The 17,442-nt window shown below is 65.1% G+C and overlaps 1 protein-coding gene across 1 annotated transcript in view; it reads left to right on the top strand.

Moving 5' to 3' along the window:
* The window catches only part of LRP1 (LDL receptor related protein 1), a 169,046-nt gene that overhangs the window by 90,985 nt on the left and 60,619 nt on the right, over positions 1-17,442 (top strand). Inside the window, exons 10-23 of the mRNA XM_074980191.1 lie at positions 698-841; positions 2,424-2,660; positions 3,305-3,485; positions 4,195-4,417; positions 5,122-5,314; positions 5,974-6,099; positions 6,548-6,688; positions 7,057-7,182; positions 7,359-7,475; positions 7,794-7,874; positions 11,813-11,980; positions 12,238-12,420; positions 13,533-13,733; positions 13,821-14,066. Coding sequence (XP_074836292.1) covers positions 698-841; positions 2,424-2,660; positions 3,305-3,485; positions 4,195-4,417; positions 5,122-5,314; positions 5,974-6,099; positions 6,548-6,688; positions 7,057-7,182; positions 7,359-7,475; positions 7,794-7,874; positions 11,813-11,980; positions 12,238-12,420; positions 13,533-13,733; positions 13,821-14,066 — 2,367 coding nt within the window. The remainder of the gene's footprint in view (positions 1-697; positions 842-2,423; positions 2,661-3,304; positions 3,486-4,194; positions 4,418-5,121; positions 5,315-5,973; positions 6,100-6,547; positions 6,689-7,056; positions 7,183-7,358; positions 7,476-7,793; positions 7,875-11,812; positions 11,981-12,237; positions 12,421-13,532; positions 13,734-13,820; positions 14,067-17,442) is intronic.

The following is a 17,442-nucleotide window of genomic DNA, read 5'->3' as shown; positions in this document are numbered from 1 at the left end:
GATCCCTCCGGGCAGCTTAGCCCGAGCTGCTCCAGCGACGCGGCTCCCATCTCCCCAGGAGAGCACACGCTGACCGGTGCGATTGATTACCGTCTTGCAGAGCAGAGGGGAGGAAAATGGAGCCAGATGAGGCTTGGTGAAATATTTATGGCTCTGTGTCAGGCGGCTGCCCGTCCCCTGCACTGGGCTAGCCTGGCTAGGCCTGGGGCTCGTGGGGCTGGGGCCTCTGTAATGAACAGCCCCGCGCAGGCATTAGCCCCTCCTCGCACCGCCCTTGGACTTCGTCAGGGTGCAAGTGTCAAACCCGCTTGGCTGCCCTGCTCCAGAGACAGGTGCGGGGAGGGCTGCCTCGTGGGTCGGGCTCCGCCACTGACTTCTTGGTTGACCTTGGGCAAGTCCCTTGCCATGCCTCAGTGTCACTCCCTATAGTAAGTGGAGAAGGGCCTCACATCGCGTGCTGGGAGGTCTGGCTGGCAGCACATGGCAGAGATGGGGGCACTGTTTCCCCTTTACCTCAGGGAGGCGAAGGGAGGGTCCCCGGGTCACCCCAGAAGTCAGCGGCAGAGGCAGCTCCCCGGACCCTGGTTCAGCTCTGGGCCCACGAGGCCGTTCCACCTCTCGCTGGGGCAGCTCAAGGGGCTGGGGGGTGGGTGACGTGCCTCTGCTCAGGCAGCGTGCTTGGTCCTTGCCCTGACAGTGCGGAGCCATGCCTGTGAACCCGACCAGTTCGGCAAAGCCGGCGGCTGCTCCGACATCTGCCTCCTGGGGAACAGCCACAAGACCCGGACCTGCCGATGCCGCTCTGGCTTCAGCCTGGGCAGCGACGCCAAGTCTTGCAAAAGTGAGTACAGCCCTCAACCCAGGAGCCGAGCCGGGTCGGTGGGAGGACAAAGTGCGGCTGCTCTGGGGAGGAGCGAGGGGCACAGAGAGCTCCCAGCAGGGACGAGCGCCTGGCTCTGACATGGGGGAGCATTCAAATCCGGCAGGTGCAGTCTCTGGTGGGCACTTGTGCATTCAGGAGCGATTGCACAGACAGCATGCACTTGTGTGTGCAAACCAGGCAGTGCGTGTGCACGGGGGCCCACGAGCCTGCAGAGCCCCGAGCCAGCCTTTCTGCGGTTGCAGGATTCGTGCGACAGAGCCGTGCCAGAGTGCGGGTGGGAGAAGCCTTTGCTCCGGGATGCTGGAGAACCAGCTAATCCCTCGGAGGAGGCGGGAAGGGTCCGTGGTTTGCAATCAGGGATCCCAGTGTGTGCACAGGAGCCCAGTGAGAGAAATAGGTAGAACGTCCCAGGGGGGTGGGTGTGTTACTAGCCCTGAGCCCGTCCTGCAGCGACCGCCTCTCTGGCAGCCTCCCAGTGTAGAACCTCGAGTTAACCCCGGGCAGCTGCAGCTGGGGCGTCCCCTGCCCTCCCTTCCGGATGGCTTTGCCGGGGCTGGGAGATGCTTCCCAGCATGTCACGCGAGTGGCAGAGCAGAGAGGCAGCCGGGGGCCTGTCGGTGACGCCGGCCGGACCGGATCAGACAGCTGCCTGGCGGGGTCCGCGCGGTGAACCCCGGGGCGTGAGAATTTCCCCGGCCGTTGGATGTGGTGGCCTGCCTGTGACAGGGCCGGGCGGCGGCTGTCGCTGTTCATTCCTTTGTCCAGCCGCCCTGCCCCAGTACTGTTGTGACCAGCGTTCCCTGAACGCTGAGGCCGGGGGCAGGCGTCCGGGGGCATCAAGTGACGCAGGTGGGTAGCAAGACACCAACAGCCAGCAGCCTTGTTGCTGTTGCTGGTTCACACCACTGGGTACAGGCAACAAAACTTATTCCGCACCTGGATGGAAAAGTTCAGCGGGACCGTGGGTTGTGCCCCTGTATCCTCGGGGTCAGCGTAGCCGTCCTGTGAGCTCCCTGTGCGTTCGCCCGCGTTTTATCCTCAAACTACCCAGCCTGGCTCAGCCCCCCACACCCCGTCTCCGGGGGCTGTCAGGTCCTGGCGCTCGCTGCTAATCGCTAACCGTGGGGTCTCGCGGGACGTGGGCCTGGGGGTTCCTTTGCTGGCTGAAATAAGCTGCTGAAGGCAGCTCGGTGGGCTGCACCCTGCACCCCTTCTCCACACAGAGGCGGTGCCACCCCCTTCAGAGCCAGGGGGCTACCATCTGGGGGACCACCTTAACCCTTTCCTGCCAGGCCAGAGCCCTGCCAGCCAGCTGGGAGTTCAGTACCTGGTATCCCTGGTCTCCTCTGTCCCTCAGCCCCGTCTCGTGGGCAGGCTGTGCCCTGGGCTGGTGCCTGCAGGCAGAGCTGCCCTCAGCCCAGTGCCTTGCGGAGCTGCCAGGCCAGGGGCTCGCCTGGCTCTGCGCCGGGGGCCCAGCCTGCTGGGCCAGCAGCACAGAGCCACGCAGGGCTGACCCTGCCTCCCGTCCTTGGCTTTGCAGAGCCGGAGCACGAGCTGTTCCTGGTGTACGGGAAGGGCCGTCCTGGCATCATCCGGGGCATGGAAATGGGGGCCAAGGTGCCGGACGAGCACATGATCCCCATAGAGAACCTGATGAACCCCCGGGCCCTGGACTTCCACGCCGAGACGAGCTTCATCTACTTCGCCGACACTACCAGCTACCTGATCGGGCGCCAGAAGATCGACGGGACAGAGCGCGAGACCATCCTGAAAGACGGTACGGGGGTGGGGGGCAGGGCTCTGCCAGCGGGGGCCCCCCTGCCTTGGTAGGTGCCGGTCACAGGCCCAGGGCACCAGGAGGAGGACGTCTCTCCCTTCCCCCACTAGGAGAGGTCTGAACCTGAGAGCGACTGCTGGGTCCCCCCAGCACAGCCCAGGAGCATGGGACTTGCTGGGTCCCACTAGCTGAGGGTCCTGTCTCCCCGCAGTGGCCAGCACCAGCCACTACTAAGGTTGGGAGCAGAAACCTGCAGCTCACAGACTCAGCTGCCCACGGGCTCGTTCCCTCTGACCACCTTTCAGCCGAGTCAGGTCAGGCCTTGGAGCATGAGCGTGAGACACCCGGGGAGCCGGCTGTGTGCACAAACGGGCGCTGCTGAGCACCCGCCTGCCCTGAGTGGGACCCGTGGGTGGTTTTGCACCTGTGTCTGGGAGACAGGCCAGCCCAGCTCGCTGGAGGAGCTGGGGGGCTTGCAGTACGCTTGCTTGCGTGCCGTCCCTCCTCGGGCTCCCTGCCCCAGGCTGGGACGGCAGCCTGCCTGGGATTGCCGCAGGGAGCCGTTGGCTGAGCCTGGGGCCTGGAGGGCGGCCTCTCAGCCTCCAGCCGGGGGTGTTACTGATCGTGGCTCCTCTCCCCTGCAGGCATCCACAACGTGGAAGGCATCGCCGTGGACTGGATGGGGAACAACCTGTACTGGACGGACGATGGCCCCAAGAAGACCATCAGCGTGGCGCGGCTGGAGAAGGCCGCCCAGACCAGGAAGACGCTGATCGAGGGGAAGATGACTCACCCCAGGGCCATTGTGGTGGATCCCTTAAATGGGTGGGTGGCAGTGAGAGGCGTCTCGGGGGGGGCCGATCTCGGCTGGGTCTGCGCAGCACCTGATGCAGAGGGGCCCTGATCTCGGCTGGGCCCTGGTGACTTTCTAGCTCAGCTCCCCCGTGACCCAGACCAGGAAATGTCTCTCTGGCGATTCCTGTGCCGTGCGAGAGGAGGTGGCCCAGCAGCCCACACGGCGCCCTGCGTACAGGCAGGGGTCAGACAGGCCGGGGGTGGGATCGCCAGGCCTCGCCCTGCCAAGGGAATCGGGGGGGCTCAGGCATTTAGCCTCAGCCATTCTGACAGCTGTCACGCTTCTTCCTGTCAGCCGTCCCCTGCAGCTGCCTGCCTGTTGGAGCAGGGGTCTGCTGCGTCCTGGCCCGGCCCCGGGGTTCCCCTTTGACTCTTGTCTCTCGCTCCATCGGCCACAGGAAGATCCAGCCAGAGGTCCCGGGACTCCCGGCTGCTGCTTGGACATAGTCCTGCTTAACTGGCTGAGCAGCTGCAGGGCCGAATGTGGTCAGGGTCCAGGGTTGCGCCGTCTGAACAGACTGAGGATAGGAGGGGAAACTGGGGCACGGAGCGACCGCCTTCGGCCAGCCTCACCCAGCAAACCAGTGGCCAAGCCAGGGTAGAATCCAGGCCTGGCACATCTCCCGCAGGGGCTCTGCCTGCTGGGCCCTGCTACCTGACCCCCCTCTCTCTCTCTCAGCTGGATGTACTGGACCGACTGGGAGGAGGACCCTAAGGACAGCAAGAGGGGCAAGATTGAGAGGGCCTGGATGGACGGTTCCCACCGCAACGTCTTCGTCACCTCCAAGACGGTGCTGTGGCCCAACGGGCTGAGCCTGGACATCCCGGCCAAGCTCCTCTACTGGGTGGACGCCTTCTACGACCGCATCGAGATGATCTTTCTGAACGGCACCGAGCGCAAGGCAAGCACGAGGCCTGGCTCCCGCTCCTGGGGCGGCGAGACGGAGCAGCGGGTGGCTGGCCTTGCTCCTGCTGGCTCCTCGCTGGGCCAGTCCACCTCCCCGGGGGCCAGGCTAGCTGGGCTGCTGGGCGCGTCCCTGGGAGGACGCAGCCGGGCTCACTGTATCCCACTGACCCCCCTCCCCACTGTCCTCACGCTGCGGCAGTGCCCAGGCCAGGGGAGTCCTCGCAGGGCTAGGGAGCTGGCACAGATGGGGGGCTGCGGAGCAAAGGCTTGGGACGCCTGGGTTCAGCTCCTGGCTGAGCCCCCCCGGGCGCCCAAAGATACAGCAAGGGGCCAGGTGCAAAGGTCCCGCTCATCTTTTCTGTGCACGAGTGGAATAAATTTTGCTGCACGCACCAAGTATGTGGAAAGTGCACCACCCGGAGCACCTGGGCTGCGGCTGACTCTCGCCTGGGCGGCCGCCCGCACACTCAGCTCCCAGGGTGGGGTTTTCAGAATGCGGCTCCTCTTTGGGGTGGAGGGACAGCCCCCGGCAGGGCTTCACCTCCCGGGTTAGCAGGGCCTCCCGGCATCCCTGCCCTGTCTGTCTCCTGCTGCCCCTGGGCTCTGCGCTCGTCTGCCCCGGCGCAGCAGGGAGGCCAGGCCAGCTTTTGCCCCTCCCCGGACCAGGCTGAGCCAGGCTGTCTGTCCCCCGCCCTGCAGATCGTCTACGAGGGGCCGGAGCTGAACCACGCCTTCGGGCTGTGTCACTACAACAACTTCCTCTTCTGGACCGAGTACCGGAGCGGCAGCATCTACCGCCTGGACCAGGTCTCCAAGGCCGTCACGCTGCTGCGCAACGAGCGCCCCCCCATCTTCGAGATCCGCATGTACGACGCCCAGCAGCAGCAGCAAGGTGCGGGCGCAGGGCCGGGGGCAGGACCGCTGCCCTGGCTGGCAGTGCGGTGCCTTCGCTCTGTGTCGCCGAAGTGCGGCCAGATGGGGATGGGGCCCTGTCTGAAATGGACTCCGAGGTGGGGCCGCGCCCAGGGCTCCTTGCTCCGGTGCTGGTGGCCTCTGGATCCCTACGTCTGCCCCTCGCTTGCATCTGCCCCTCTGCCCGGTCAGACACGCCCTTAGGTCGGTCCAGCCTGGTGTACCCAGGGCTGCAGCTTGTGTACAGCCCAGCACCCGGGGCCCCCTCTGCTGCATCCTGCCCTGGCTCCCTGCTCCCACCCGCACCCCGGGGAGGCCAGCAGGATCAGGGGAGAGGGAATGCTCAGCGCTGGGCAGAATCCAGCCCCAGACACAGTCTGAATAGCCCCCCTCCGTTCTCTCCCCATCCATCCCCTGCAGTCGTCTGACCCCCAAGGGACCCCACGCACATCTCCCATCCCTGTCCAGCCGTCTGTCGCTCTGTGGAGATGTCCCTCCCCACCCCCATGCCCAGGGCCTTGCGTCAGTGAGGGGCTGAACGCTGCCCCCGCGCAGCACAGCTGTGGGTCTAGCCCCCTCCGCCCCCGAGCTGAGCCCCCCGCCGTGCGGCTGTCCTCATTCCCGGCCTCGTCCCCGCAGTGGGCACCAACGACTGCCGTGTGAACAACGGGGGCTGCAGCAGCCTGTGCCTGGCCGTCCCCCAGGGCCGGCAGTGCGCCTGTGCCGAGGACCAGATCCTGGGGCCCGACTCCGTCACCTGCCAAGGTAGGTCGCCATGGTGATTGCCAGGGTAGGTTGCCACGGTGACTGCTAGGCAGCTGGACTTTTAGATGTAACCCCCCCATCCCCAGATCCTGCCTTCGGGGTCTGCAGGCTGCTGAGCCCACCCTGGCCTAAGAGGAGCGGGTCCCCCAGATAGCGGCGCCCGTGGGGACATGGCCACATGGAGCATGTGCCCCTCGCAGAAGTCCAGGGCCCGCTCGGTGCCTCAGTTTCCCTGTCTGTACAATGGGGTGTTGCTGCAGTCAGATGAAGGGCTGGGCCAGGGCCGGGGCCGGGGGGTGCTAGAAGAGCGGAGACGTAGGCCGCCGGCAGGGCAGGAGACGGCTCGGTGAGCCTCACTTGGTGCTGGCAGGCGCAAGGCGGGGGGCCCAGGGCCACAGCGGGAGCTGCCTTCGTCCCTCTCACCTGTCCCCCGCTCTCTCCTGGCCAGCCAACCCGTCCTATGTGCCGCCCCCGCAGTGCCAGCCCGGGGAGTTCGCCTGCAAGAACAACCGCTGCATCCAGGAGCGCTGGAGATGCGACGGCGACAACGACTGCCTGGACAGCAGCGATGAGGCGCCCGAGCTGTGCCGTGCGTCGGGGCTGGGGCTTGGCTGGGCTGGGCTCACCTCCCGGGCACTGCCATGGGCAGCCCAAGACCCAGAGGGGCCTGGAGGCCAACTGGGGAGGGAGTGGGTATAGCAGTGGGCTGCGGGGTCTAGCGGTCACAGCTCCAGGCTTCTTGGATTCTGCCTTTAGCTCCGCCGCTCTCCCCCCGGGTGACCTCGGGCAAGTCCTTGTGCTCTCCCGTGCCTCAGTTTCCCCAACGGGGGCAAGGTTTCCGAGCCGATTCCCAGGAGGGCTTGCAGTCAGGCCCCCCCGTGCTCGGATGGCGGGTGCGGGGACAGGAGGGGGTAGGCACCCCAGGGTCCTGACTCCCTCCCCCGTTCCCCCCCCCAGATGAGCACACCTGCCCCTCCGACCGCTTCAAGTGCGAGAACAACCGCTGCATCCCCAACCGCTGGCTCTGCGACGGTGACAACGACTGCGGCAACAACGAGGACGAGTCCAATTCCACCTGCTCGGGTGAGGACCCCCCCGGCTCAGCCCCCGGCCACGAGCAGAGCTGCAGCCCCTCTGGGAGGCCCTGGGCCAGGGCCCCTCCTGCAGCCCCGGCTTCTCCCCCACCTCTGCAGCTTTACCCCGCCTCACCCCCGGGGCTGCCTGGGCCCCTGACATGCTGTGTCTCTCGCCCCCCCCAGCTCGCACCTGCCCCCCCAACCAGTTCTCCTGCCTCAGCGGCCGCTGCATCCCCATCTCCTGGACCTGCGACCTGGACGATGACTGCGGGGACCGCTCAGACGAGTTCGCCTCCTGCGGTGAGGGGCAGGGGGGGCGGCTGGGCAGGGGGCCTGGCCCCTCTAGGGCGCTGGCTCTGATCCCGCCCCAGGGCCGGGACTGGCTGGCCTGTGGGGGGGTGTGGCTGTGCATAACGGAGCCTTGGCCCCCGCCCAGCCCCGCCGCCCCCCAAATGGGCGGGTGACATTGCAGCAGGGGCCGGTGCCGCGGCAGTGCTGGGCGCAGGCCTGCTGGCGTCCAGGGGCGTAAGTGCCCCGGGGGCCGGGCCCCTCTGCGTGTCCCCCCCACGGGGAAGGGCGGTGGCGGCGCTGACAGGGGCCGGTCTCCTCTTCCCGCAGCGTACCCCACCTGCTTCCCCTTGACCCAGTTCACCTGCAACAACGGGCGCTGCATCAACATCAACTGGCGCTGCGACAACGGTGAGCCAGCTCCCCGGCCCGGGCGCGGCGCCGAGATCACAAGCAGGGAGGGGCTGGGGGGGGCCCTTGTGTGGGGGCTGTTCCTGCCCCCCCCACTCCTCCCAGTGCTTTACTCCTCCAGTTGGAGGTGGCCCTGCCTGGCCGCACTGCCTGGGATGCCCGGGTGGGCTCGGAGAGCCGAGGCTGTGGCGGGCGGCTGGTCCCACTGGGCCCTGAGGGCAAGGCTGGATTCTGCCTCCTGCCCCGATCTGCACCCAGGGACCAGGCTGTGCTGCAGGACGAGTGGGGCAGCGAAGGGGAGTGAGGCCAGGTCCCACCCCACCACTTCGGGGCTTGTGCTGGTGTGGGGTCGTACAGAACCAGGGGCGGCTGCGTGAGTGCACCCGGGGGGCAGTGAATGCAGGTGGGGGTGTGTGTGAAGGGGGTGTGTGTGTGAGGGGTGTCCGTGCGGGGTGTGTGTGTGTGTGAGGGGTGGGGGTGTGTGTGTGAGGGGTGTCTGTGCGGGGTGTGTGTGTGTGTGAGGGGTGGGGGTGTGTGTGTGAGGGGTGTCCGTGCAGGGCGGGTGTGTGCGGGAGGGGTGGGGGTAGGTGCGTGAGCGGGGTGTGTGTGTGTGAGGGGTGTCCGTGCGGGGCGGGTGTGTGTGTGAGGGGTAGGGGTGTGGGGCGGGGGTCCGTGCGGGGCGGGTGTGTGTGTGAGGGGTGGGGGTGTGGGGCGGGGGTCCGTGCGGGGCGGGTGTGTGTGTGAGGGGTGTCCGTGCGGGGCGGGTGTGTGTGTGAGGGGTAGGGGTGTGTGTGTGAGGGGTGTCCGTGCGGGGTGTGTGTGTGTGTGAGGGGTGGGGGTGTGTGTGTGAGGGGTGTCTGTGCGGGGTGGGTGTGTGTGTGAGGGGTGGGGGTGTGTGTGTGAGGGGTGTCCGTGCAGGGCGGGTGTGTGCGGGAGGGGTGGGGGTAGGTGCGTGAGGGGTGTGTGTGTGTGTGAAGGGTGTGTGTGTGTGTGAGGGGTGTCTGTGTGGGGCGGGTGTGTGTGTGTGGGGCGGGTGTGTGTGTGTGAGGGGTGTCCGTGCGGGGCGGGTGTGTGTGTGAGGGGTGGGGGTGTGGGGCGGGGGTCCGTGCGGGGCGGGTGTGTGTGTGAGGGGTGTCCGTGCGGGGCGGGTGTGTGTGTGAGGGGTGGGTGTGTGTGTGTGAGGGGTGTCCGTGCAGGGCGGGTGTGTGCGGGAGGGGTGGGGGTAGGTGCGTGAGGGGGGTGTGTGTGTGTGAAGGGTGTGTGTGTGTGAGGGGTGTCCGTGCGGGGCGGGTGTGTGTGTGAGGGGTAGGGGTGTGGGGCGGGGGTCCGTGCGGGGCGGGTGTGTGTGTGAGGGGTAGGGGTGTGGGGCGGGGGTCCGTGCGGGGCGGGTGTGTGTGTGAGGGGTGTCCGTGCGGGGCGGGTGTGTGTGTGAGGGGTAGGGGTGTGGGGCGGGGGTCCGTGCGGGGCGGGTGTGTGTGTGAGGGGTGTCCGTGCGGGGCGGGTGTGTGTGTGAGGGGTGGGGGTGTGGGGCGGGGGTCCGTGCGGGGCGGGTGCATCCCTGCAGGCAGGAGCAGGTTGTTCTGGGCTCTGCAGCGCAGCCGGGGGCAGGCAGACGCCGTAGCCGGTTTCCTGGGCCAGGGGACGGGGCACAGGCCTGGCCCGGCTGAGTTCCCTCCCGCTCTGGGAAGCTGCCGGTGGCCGCAGGGATCTCAGGGGCCTCGCAGCCTCAGGCCGGTGTTGGTGCGTTCGTGGGAGGCGCTTTGTTTCCGAGGCGGGGGCGGGGGTGAGCTTTCAGCCCCCCCACCGGAATGGCTCAGCCCCGTTAGCTCTAATTAAGGGCACCAGCAACAGGGCTGCTGGCAGGGGAGCTGGGCCTGTGTTTGCTCGGGGGTGTCCCTGTAGGGCCTCAAGGAACCAGCTGCTCCTTTCCCCACGGCCCACTCAGCTGCCTCGGGAGCTACCCACCACAGTGAGCCCTGGCCGTCGGGGCTGGGGCGGGTCCGGGGCACCGGGAGCTCAGGGGCCGCGTCCTGCGGCTGGAGGAACCCCTGCAGGAGCCATGTGGAGAGGGGACTGGGCGCCTTCCCCTGCTTCTGATCTCTCTCCGCCCCGGCCGTCTAACCCTCCCTTGCTGTCGGCGTCCGTCTGTCCAGCTCCGTGCCTGTCATTCTGCCTGGCCGCAGCGGTTCACTGCTGCTGTGTGTTTGGTTGTGCCCCCTGTGTCTTCCTCGTGCCCACTCTCCTGCCCTGTGCTGTTTGGTTGGTTTCTGTGTTTCAGAGAAGGATTGTGAGGATGGCTCTGACGAAAAGAATTGCCCCAAACCTACCGGTTAGTGCATAGATCACCATGTACCAGAACCCCCCGCCACTGCCCCCCCGAGCCAGCCGCTTCTCCAGACAGGGCCTGGTACGGCAGCAGAGCCCCAGCCTCGCCGGGGAGCAGAGAGACAGTGTCGGCTCCACCCACCTTCCCTTTGGGCTGTCATTTACCCCTGTGCATGTCCAGTGTCGTTACTCATGGCTCGCGCTAGGTGCTGTACAGACACCGAGTGAGACATCCGCTGGCCCCTCAGCCTGGCGGCGCCGTGCACAGCTGTAAATGAGGGTGCAAGAGGCTGGGAGGGTGGAAATCCAGACCCCTGACGACACGCCGGAGAGGGTTTGTTTCCGATTCAGAGCTGGGTCGAGGAAAGGAGAAGGCCGGGGCCTCGCTCTGGAAGCCAAGTTCTCCGAGCTGTCAGCGTTAGCTCATCAGCCGCTTGCTTTGCTCCAGGGAAAAAGGGAAGTTGGATCCTGTTCCTTCCCAGCGACAGGCAGAGGGAGGCTTACGGGAGGACGGTGGCCATTCTCGGGCTGCCAAGGCTGAGGCGCGTGTATGCGGAGGGGGCTCTTCCAGCCGTTTAAATGGGAATGGGACTCGCTGTTCGAAGTGGACGATGGGAGGGTTTCTCGTTAGGGCAGGCACTCCACTTCCCAGAGGGGCCGGGAGCCGGCTCTGGCGACGTAGGTCGGTTCAAGCACAGAGCTCGGCGGTGGGGATTTTACACACCTCTGCACTGTCCTGATCTGATTTTCCAGCTGGTTCTGTCTGAGGCCTCGCTGTCTGAGACCGCACCCTGCAGGGCAGGGCCGGGCCGGGCCGGGCACTCATCCCCACTCACAGCTGGGAAACTGAGGCACAGAGCAGGCCCCCCACACCCCGGTCGCAGCGGGAACCTGAGGTGGAGCACGCATTTGAGCTCCCGTCTCCTGAGCTGCACCGTCCTTCCTCGGGCCACTGGCCCGGCCCAGTTTGCACGCGTGCTGGATGGCTGATCGAACCGTTGGACGCAGGCAGTGCCAGAATGGGGCATCACCTGACCATGTGGGAAGGGCACAGACCCCGAGGGGGAGAGTCCCGTGCTCAAGAGCAAAAGGCAGGAGGGGAAACTGAGGCACGGGGCAGGGCCGCAGAGGGAGGCGTTAGCCACTGTTCGCTGAGCCCCTGCCGGGCCTCCGGCCGAGTGTTTTCACCTGCAATCCTGTTAGTCCGTTCGAGACGGAGCCGGGCAGGCCCCCTCCGGAAACCGGCAGCGCTCGGGGATTGGCTGGCTCCAAAGGTCCCCTGCAGGGGCCTGGCTGCGCCCCGTCACCCCCCAGCCCCCGTGGTACATGAGATGATCTATGCAGTTTCTGCGCTTCCTTTTCTTTCTGCGGCCCCCACGTTCGCCTGTCGGGCAGGGGGGCGGGGCTGGGGGCGGGGCCAGAGGCGCTTGGCTCAGACGGGGCCCCCCCACTTGGCTCTCCACCCCACCCCCGTGTGTTCGGCGGAGCTGGCTCAGGTGAGCGCCTGCAGCTCCCAGCCCGGCTCTGCTGGGGGCGCTGTTCCCCTTGCCCAGGTGGCCCGGCTCTGCACACCTGCTCATGCCCCCCCCCCCCCCCCCGCTCGCCCCGCCCAGACAACGACTGCGGGGACAACAGCGACGAGGCCGGCTGCAGCCACTCCTGCTCCAGCAACCAGTTCAAATGCAACAGCGGCCGCTGCATCCCGGTGCACTGGACCTGCGACGGTGACAACGACTGCGGGGATTACAGTGATGAGACCCACGCCAACTGCACCAACCAGGGTGAGCCCCGGACCGCCCCGGGGCCTGTCCCCACACCCCCAGCCCCGGCCTGTGTCCGACTCCCTCCCCAAGCCCCTGCTCTCTCTCTGCCCAGGCTGGGCCGCAGGCGTGAGACCCTGTGCCCCCCACCCTCGCACCCAGGGCCCCCCCAGCACGGCTCCCCGCGTCCCTGCCGTGCCCCAGCCTGGGCGCTGGCCCCGGCCTGTTCTGGGGTCCAGCCAGTGACACCAGGTCGCGTGGGCTCTGTTCCCTCCCAGCTACCCGCCCGCCCGGGGGCTGCCACACAGACGAGTTTCAGTGCCGGCTGGACGGGCTGTGCATTCCCATGCGCTGGCGCTGCGACGGCGACACCGACTGCATGGACTCCAGCGACGAGAAGAGCTGCGAGGGCGTCACTCACGTCTGCGACCCCAACGTCAAGTTCGGCTGCAAGGACTCGGGTACGGGCCGGCGGGGAGGGGCCCTACGTCTGGGGTCGGGGACAGGGGCGTGGGACCAAGGACTCGGGTATGGGCCAGCGGGGAGGGGCCCTATGTCCGGGGTCGGGTACAGGGGCCTGGGACCAAGGACTCGGGTATGGGCCAGTGGGGAGGGGCCCTATGTCCGGGGTCGGGGACCGGGGCGTGGGACCAAGGACTCGGGTATGGGCCAGCGGGGAGGGGCCCTACATCTGGGGGCGGGGACGGGCCTGGGACCAAGGACTCGAGTACAGGCTGGTGGGGAGGGGCCCTATGTCCGGAGTCAGGGACAGGGGCGTGGGACCAAGGACTTGGGTACGGGCCGGCGGGGAGGGGCCTTACGTTCGGGGGTGGGGACAGGGGCGTGGGACCAAGGACTTGGGTACGGGCCGGCGGGGAGGGGCCCTACGTCCGGGGGCGGGGACAGGGATGTGGGACCAAGGACTCGGGTACGGGTAGGTGGAGAAGGGTCCTATATCCGGGGATGGGGCCCCGGGCTTGCAGAATCCACCCCCGGGAACTGAACTGCTTCTCTGAGCTGAAAACCCTCCCACGGCTCCACAAGAGAGGGGACAGGACAGGTCGTTAGCAGAGAAGCAAGTGATCAGGAGGAGAAGGAGGGGGAAGGAGGGGTGGCAGTGGCGGGGGGAGCAAAGGGGGGAGTTAACAGCCCATTGATAAAGCCAGAGGCAGCTCACAACGAAACTGATAGGAGAAAAGCTCTCAGGCTGGTACAAGAGTGCAGGAAGGTCCATTGGCCATCGTTGTAACGATTAATACTACGTAGGCAGCCACCAGGCTCGGTGTGCGTCATGCTGTTACTGCCTGCTGGGGAGAGCCGGCATGTGCTCCCTCTGCCGCGCCGTCGGGCTCAAATCGGGGTATTGCTCCCCCAGAGACAGGTGGTGCCCACCGCTGACACTGGCTCCTCTGGACCACATGGGCGCATCCGCCGGCCACAGCTGTTTGGCAGGGCCGCCGGGTGGGCGTGGCCTCAGGGAGGGGGCGGAGGAAAGGCAGGAAGAGCCGGGGCATGGGAGGGCAGAGCCCCACCAGGGTGCCCGCGGGCTCACACCGCCTCGTCCCGCCCCCAGCCCGGTGCATCAGCAAGGCCTGGGTGTGCGACGGGGACAGTGACTGCGAGGACAACTCGGACGAGGAGAACTGCGAGGCGCTGGCGTGCAAGCCGCCCTCGCACACCTGCGCCAACAGCACCGCCGTCTGCCTGCCGCCCGAGAAGCTGTGCGACGGCACCGACGACTGCGGAGACGGCTCGGACGAGGGCGAGCTCTGCGGTGAGCTGGGGGGGAGGAGCCGGCCGCCTGGGCTTGCTGCCGGAGGGGGCCCCGCGGCCAGGCTGACCCCCGCCCCTCTCCCCACAGACCTGTGCGCCCTGAACAACGGCGGCTGCAGCCACAACTGCACGGTGGCCCCCGGGGAGGGCATCGCCTGCTCCTGCCCACTGGGCATGGAGCTGGGCGCTGACAACCGCACCTGCCAGATCCAGAGCTACTGCGCCAAGCACCTCAAGTGCAGCCAGAAGTGTGAGCAGGACAAGTTCAACGTCAAGTGCTCCTGCTATGAGGGCTGGCACCTGGAGGCCGACGGCGAGAGCTGCCGGAGCCTGGGTGAGCCGGGGCCGGGGCCATGTGCTGGGCCGGGGTGGGGCTGGGCTGGGCTGCACTGGGCCAGGCTGGGCTGGGCTGGGCTTGGCTGGGCTGGCTCCCTGGAATCTGGAACAACCCCCAGGAGTGGGCCTGTGTGTATGCACATGTGTGTTCACCAGGGCTGGTGTTTGTGCATGCACGAATGTATGGACATATAAGCGCTTGTGCATCCACGGAGGTTGATGCACAAGTGCCTGAGCATGGGGGTGCATGCACGAGTGTGGGGCTGTGTGATGGGGTTCTGGGGTTCCCCAAGCTCTGCACCCTGTCCGCAGGCAGGAGTGACTTTCACTCAGCAGGAAAACAGCAGGTTTATTAGCCGACAGGACACAGCATCATACAGAGGAGTCAGTACAGCCGGCAGAGACAGCCAGTCCCATCCATGTTGGGGAGAGGAGGCCCCGAGGGGCCCTCAGAGCTGGGGCCTGGCCCCCTCCTTTGTCTCTCTCTCTCTCCCAGCCCAGACTAACTGCTTCCAACTCCCAGTTCCAATTCAAACCCCTCAGGCTCCACCTCCTCCTTTGTCTGCAGTACAAAGGTGTTACCTGGTGTGAGGGTTACCCTCAGCAGGAGCCCCACACCCTCTGTGAGCCACTCACATACACACAGGTATCCCCCACTCCATCACATCTCTCCCCCCTTCCAGACCGAACTGAGCGGGGTCACTCAGCCAGTGACCTGGGGAAGTTTGGGGCCCTCCCCTCGTGATTGGGCATCGGCTGCACCCTCAGTGCTCCCCTTGATGTGCACCACCTCCATGTTATAATCCTGCTGGGGGAGGCTCCAACTCAGGAGCTTGGTATTGGCCCGTTTCATGTGATGCAGCCGGACAAGTCCCTTTAGTTCCCTCAGGTTGGTCGGTCTCCCTGCTTCTGTCTCTGGTCCGTCAGCCACGTTCTCAAGTGGGGCAGGCAGAGCCCATACAGATGCTGCAGCACCAACAGATCAAATAGTTCTTTTCTGGTCTGGTCCCTGCCCTGTCTGACCACCAGTCCATACAGCTGCTCCAGCCAATGTTTGGAATTCAGTTACAGTCCAGTAAAAGAAGGTACAAATGCTTCCACCCTTGGCATTTAGCCAGACCACCAGAATGGTTGTGTGCCTTTTTTAGCACCATTAAGTTCTAATCTTCTCCCTTGCCCCCTGGGGTGGAAATCTGATCTCTTTGGCTGTGCCCTCCCTTCTAACAAGAGCTGGGCCATTGATGATCTCAGGGAGATGGCCCCCTCCCAGCCAGCCTGGAAATTTGCAAACCAAACTGGTTTTTAAAAGTTGTTTTGTGAGTCCCAGACGCAGAATCCACATGGAGGAATCCCTATTTATCCCTTATTGGCCCACCAGGCCCAAAGCTCCTTTGTTCTTCCACCTCCAACTACTGCCTCCCCATGGAATCAGAAGTCGAATCCAGTATGAGAATATAAGTGTTTCCACCATCTGGAGATGGGGAATTGCTGGCCCTCTCCTGCATCCTACAGAGACTGACTGTGCAGCTGTTTTACTTGGTTCTCACAGGGCTGCTCACACTATCTGATAGTTTTCACTTTACTTGCACCAACTTCCAATTCCTGAGAAACTTTTACCCTGCCTGCTTTGGACCCTTGCAGAGCACAGCCAGTGGTTTCACACTCAGGCAGGTCCTGGCCATCAGGAGCTGAAACAAACTTCTCCCCAAGCAAAGGGCTGCTCTGGTGCTTACAGACAAGCACCTTTCCTGTTCACTCTCCTCCACCTCACTTCCATTTTCTGCAGTCCCCACAGATGGGTTAGGAAAAGTTTCAGGGAAATTCTCTTCCTCAAGAGCTCCCCCAAACAATAACTCACCCCTGTCTGCCTCCACAGGGGCACTGTTCCCTTGAGCCACAACCAGCTCCTGGGTTTTACCTACGCCCAGGATCACTTCTGGCCAATTAGGCAGATTCCCACGTAATCCCCCTCCAGGCAGACAGCCAGTACCACCGGACAGAAGGTTAGGATCCCTTTCCTCCCTTCTGCTACCAGCTCCTTTATCTTCATCAGTCAGCGTAACTTCATTGCCCGTCTGTTCTTGTGTCCTGGCAAGAGGATGACTCTGGTAGGACAGAGTCCTCTCACCCCCTCCCAGTAACACCTCAGCATCAGGCAAAGAACAGGTACCAGAATCGTCTGGTCTCTGGGATTTCCTGATGATCCTAACTGGATTAGACCAAGTTAAAGCATCATTCCCCCTGAGAGACACAGAGGTAGGCCCACTTCCCATCTGGGCTTCAGCTGCCCTCAGATCCAGCTCTGGGATCTTGGCTCCATCTTGAGCCCCCACAGGCTCAGGCAAAGGAGTCACTTCCCCAGAAGCAGAAGCACTTTTCTTGCACCAAGGACCAGTGTCCTTAGCAGGGATACCACTGCCCATCCCAGAGCCATTCCCTCTGCTCCAGCCCCCATGGCTGGATTCAGAGACACACCTGGAATGCTCTTTTCTGGTGGTTTCTTCTCCAGCCACCCCAGGCTGGGGAATCTTCCTCAGACAATGGGCTAGTTTCCTCATTGGCACCTTTTCCAAACGCAGGCTCTGCTCTCTCCCCAGGCTGCTGCTGCTGCTGTTCAACACAGACAGACAATGGGAGACACTCTCTCCTTTGTCCCAGCCCCCCGGCTGGTCTCCACACACACACAGAAGGTGGAGCAGCTTCTCTCACAGACAACTTGCCATTCCCAGTGGACAAGCTGCTTTCCTGCACAGACACACAGGCACCTTCCTCGGCCCAGGCCTGGAAAACTCTTCGCAGGTCTGTCTTGGCCACTAGTAGATGATGGGTTGGAATCGCTCCTTCCCTCCTTGAGCTGCGGCAGGCCACTCGGTTCAGAGCTCCAGGCAGTCCAGGGTTCCCTGCCCCGATCCGGGCTCACCTCTGCAGGATTCTCCTTAACCCTCAGCTCTGCCACTGCACATCCACGCTGCCTTGTCCAGCTTCTTTAATCTCGATTCGGTTTCCAGGTGCTGCCACTTCACAGCGGAGTTGCTCAGCGTGGTTGCAGGCTCTCAGGCTGATGCCCTCTGCACCCCACGATTCCTGGAAGAATCCCTTCAGTGTGCCAGGCTTCTTACGGGTCACAAGCTGCCCGGGGTTAGGCCGTAGGCCCCTCTGCCCTCTGGGACCGACTCCAACAGACTCCCAGCGGAACCCCTTCTTCAGTGTGACACCCGCTCTCAGGGACCATGAGCACACTGTCTTGGGAAGAACTCATTCAGCGTCAGCCTCCTCAGGGGTCACTTGTTCCTGGGGGTTGGGCTCTCGGCCCCTCCACCTTCTGGGACCGACTCCAACAGATTCCCAGGAGTAACCCCTCCTCGGGTGTGACA

This window comes from Carettochelys insculpta, chromosome 29 (genome assembly GCF_033958435.1).
Source record: "Carettochelys insculpta isolate YL-2023 chromosome 29, ASM3395843v1, whole genome shotgun sequence".
Taxonomy (NCBI): Eukaryota; Metazoa; Chordata; order Testudines; family Carettochelyidae; genus Carettochelys; species Carettochelys insculpta.
Note: the sequence above shows the minus strand (reverse complement) of the source record. Positions and strands in the feature narration are given on the sequence as shown.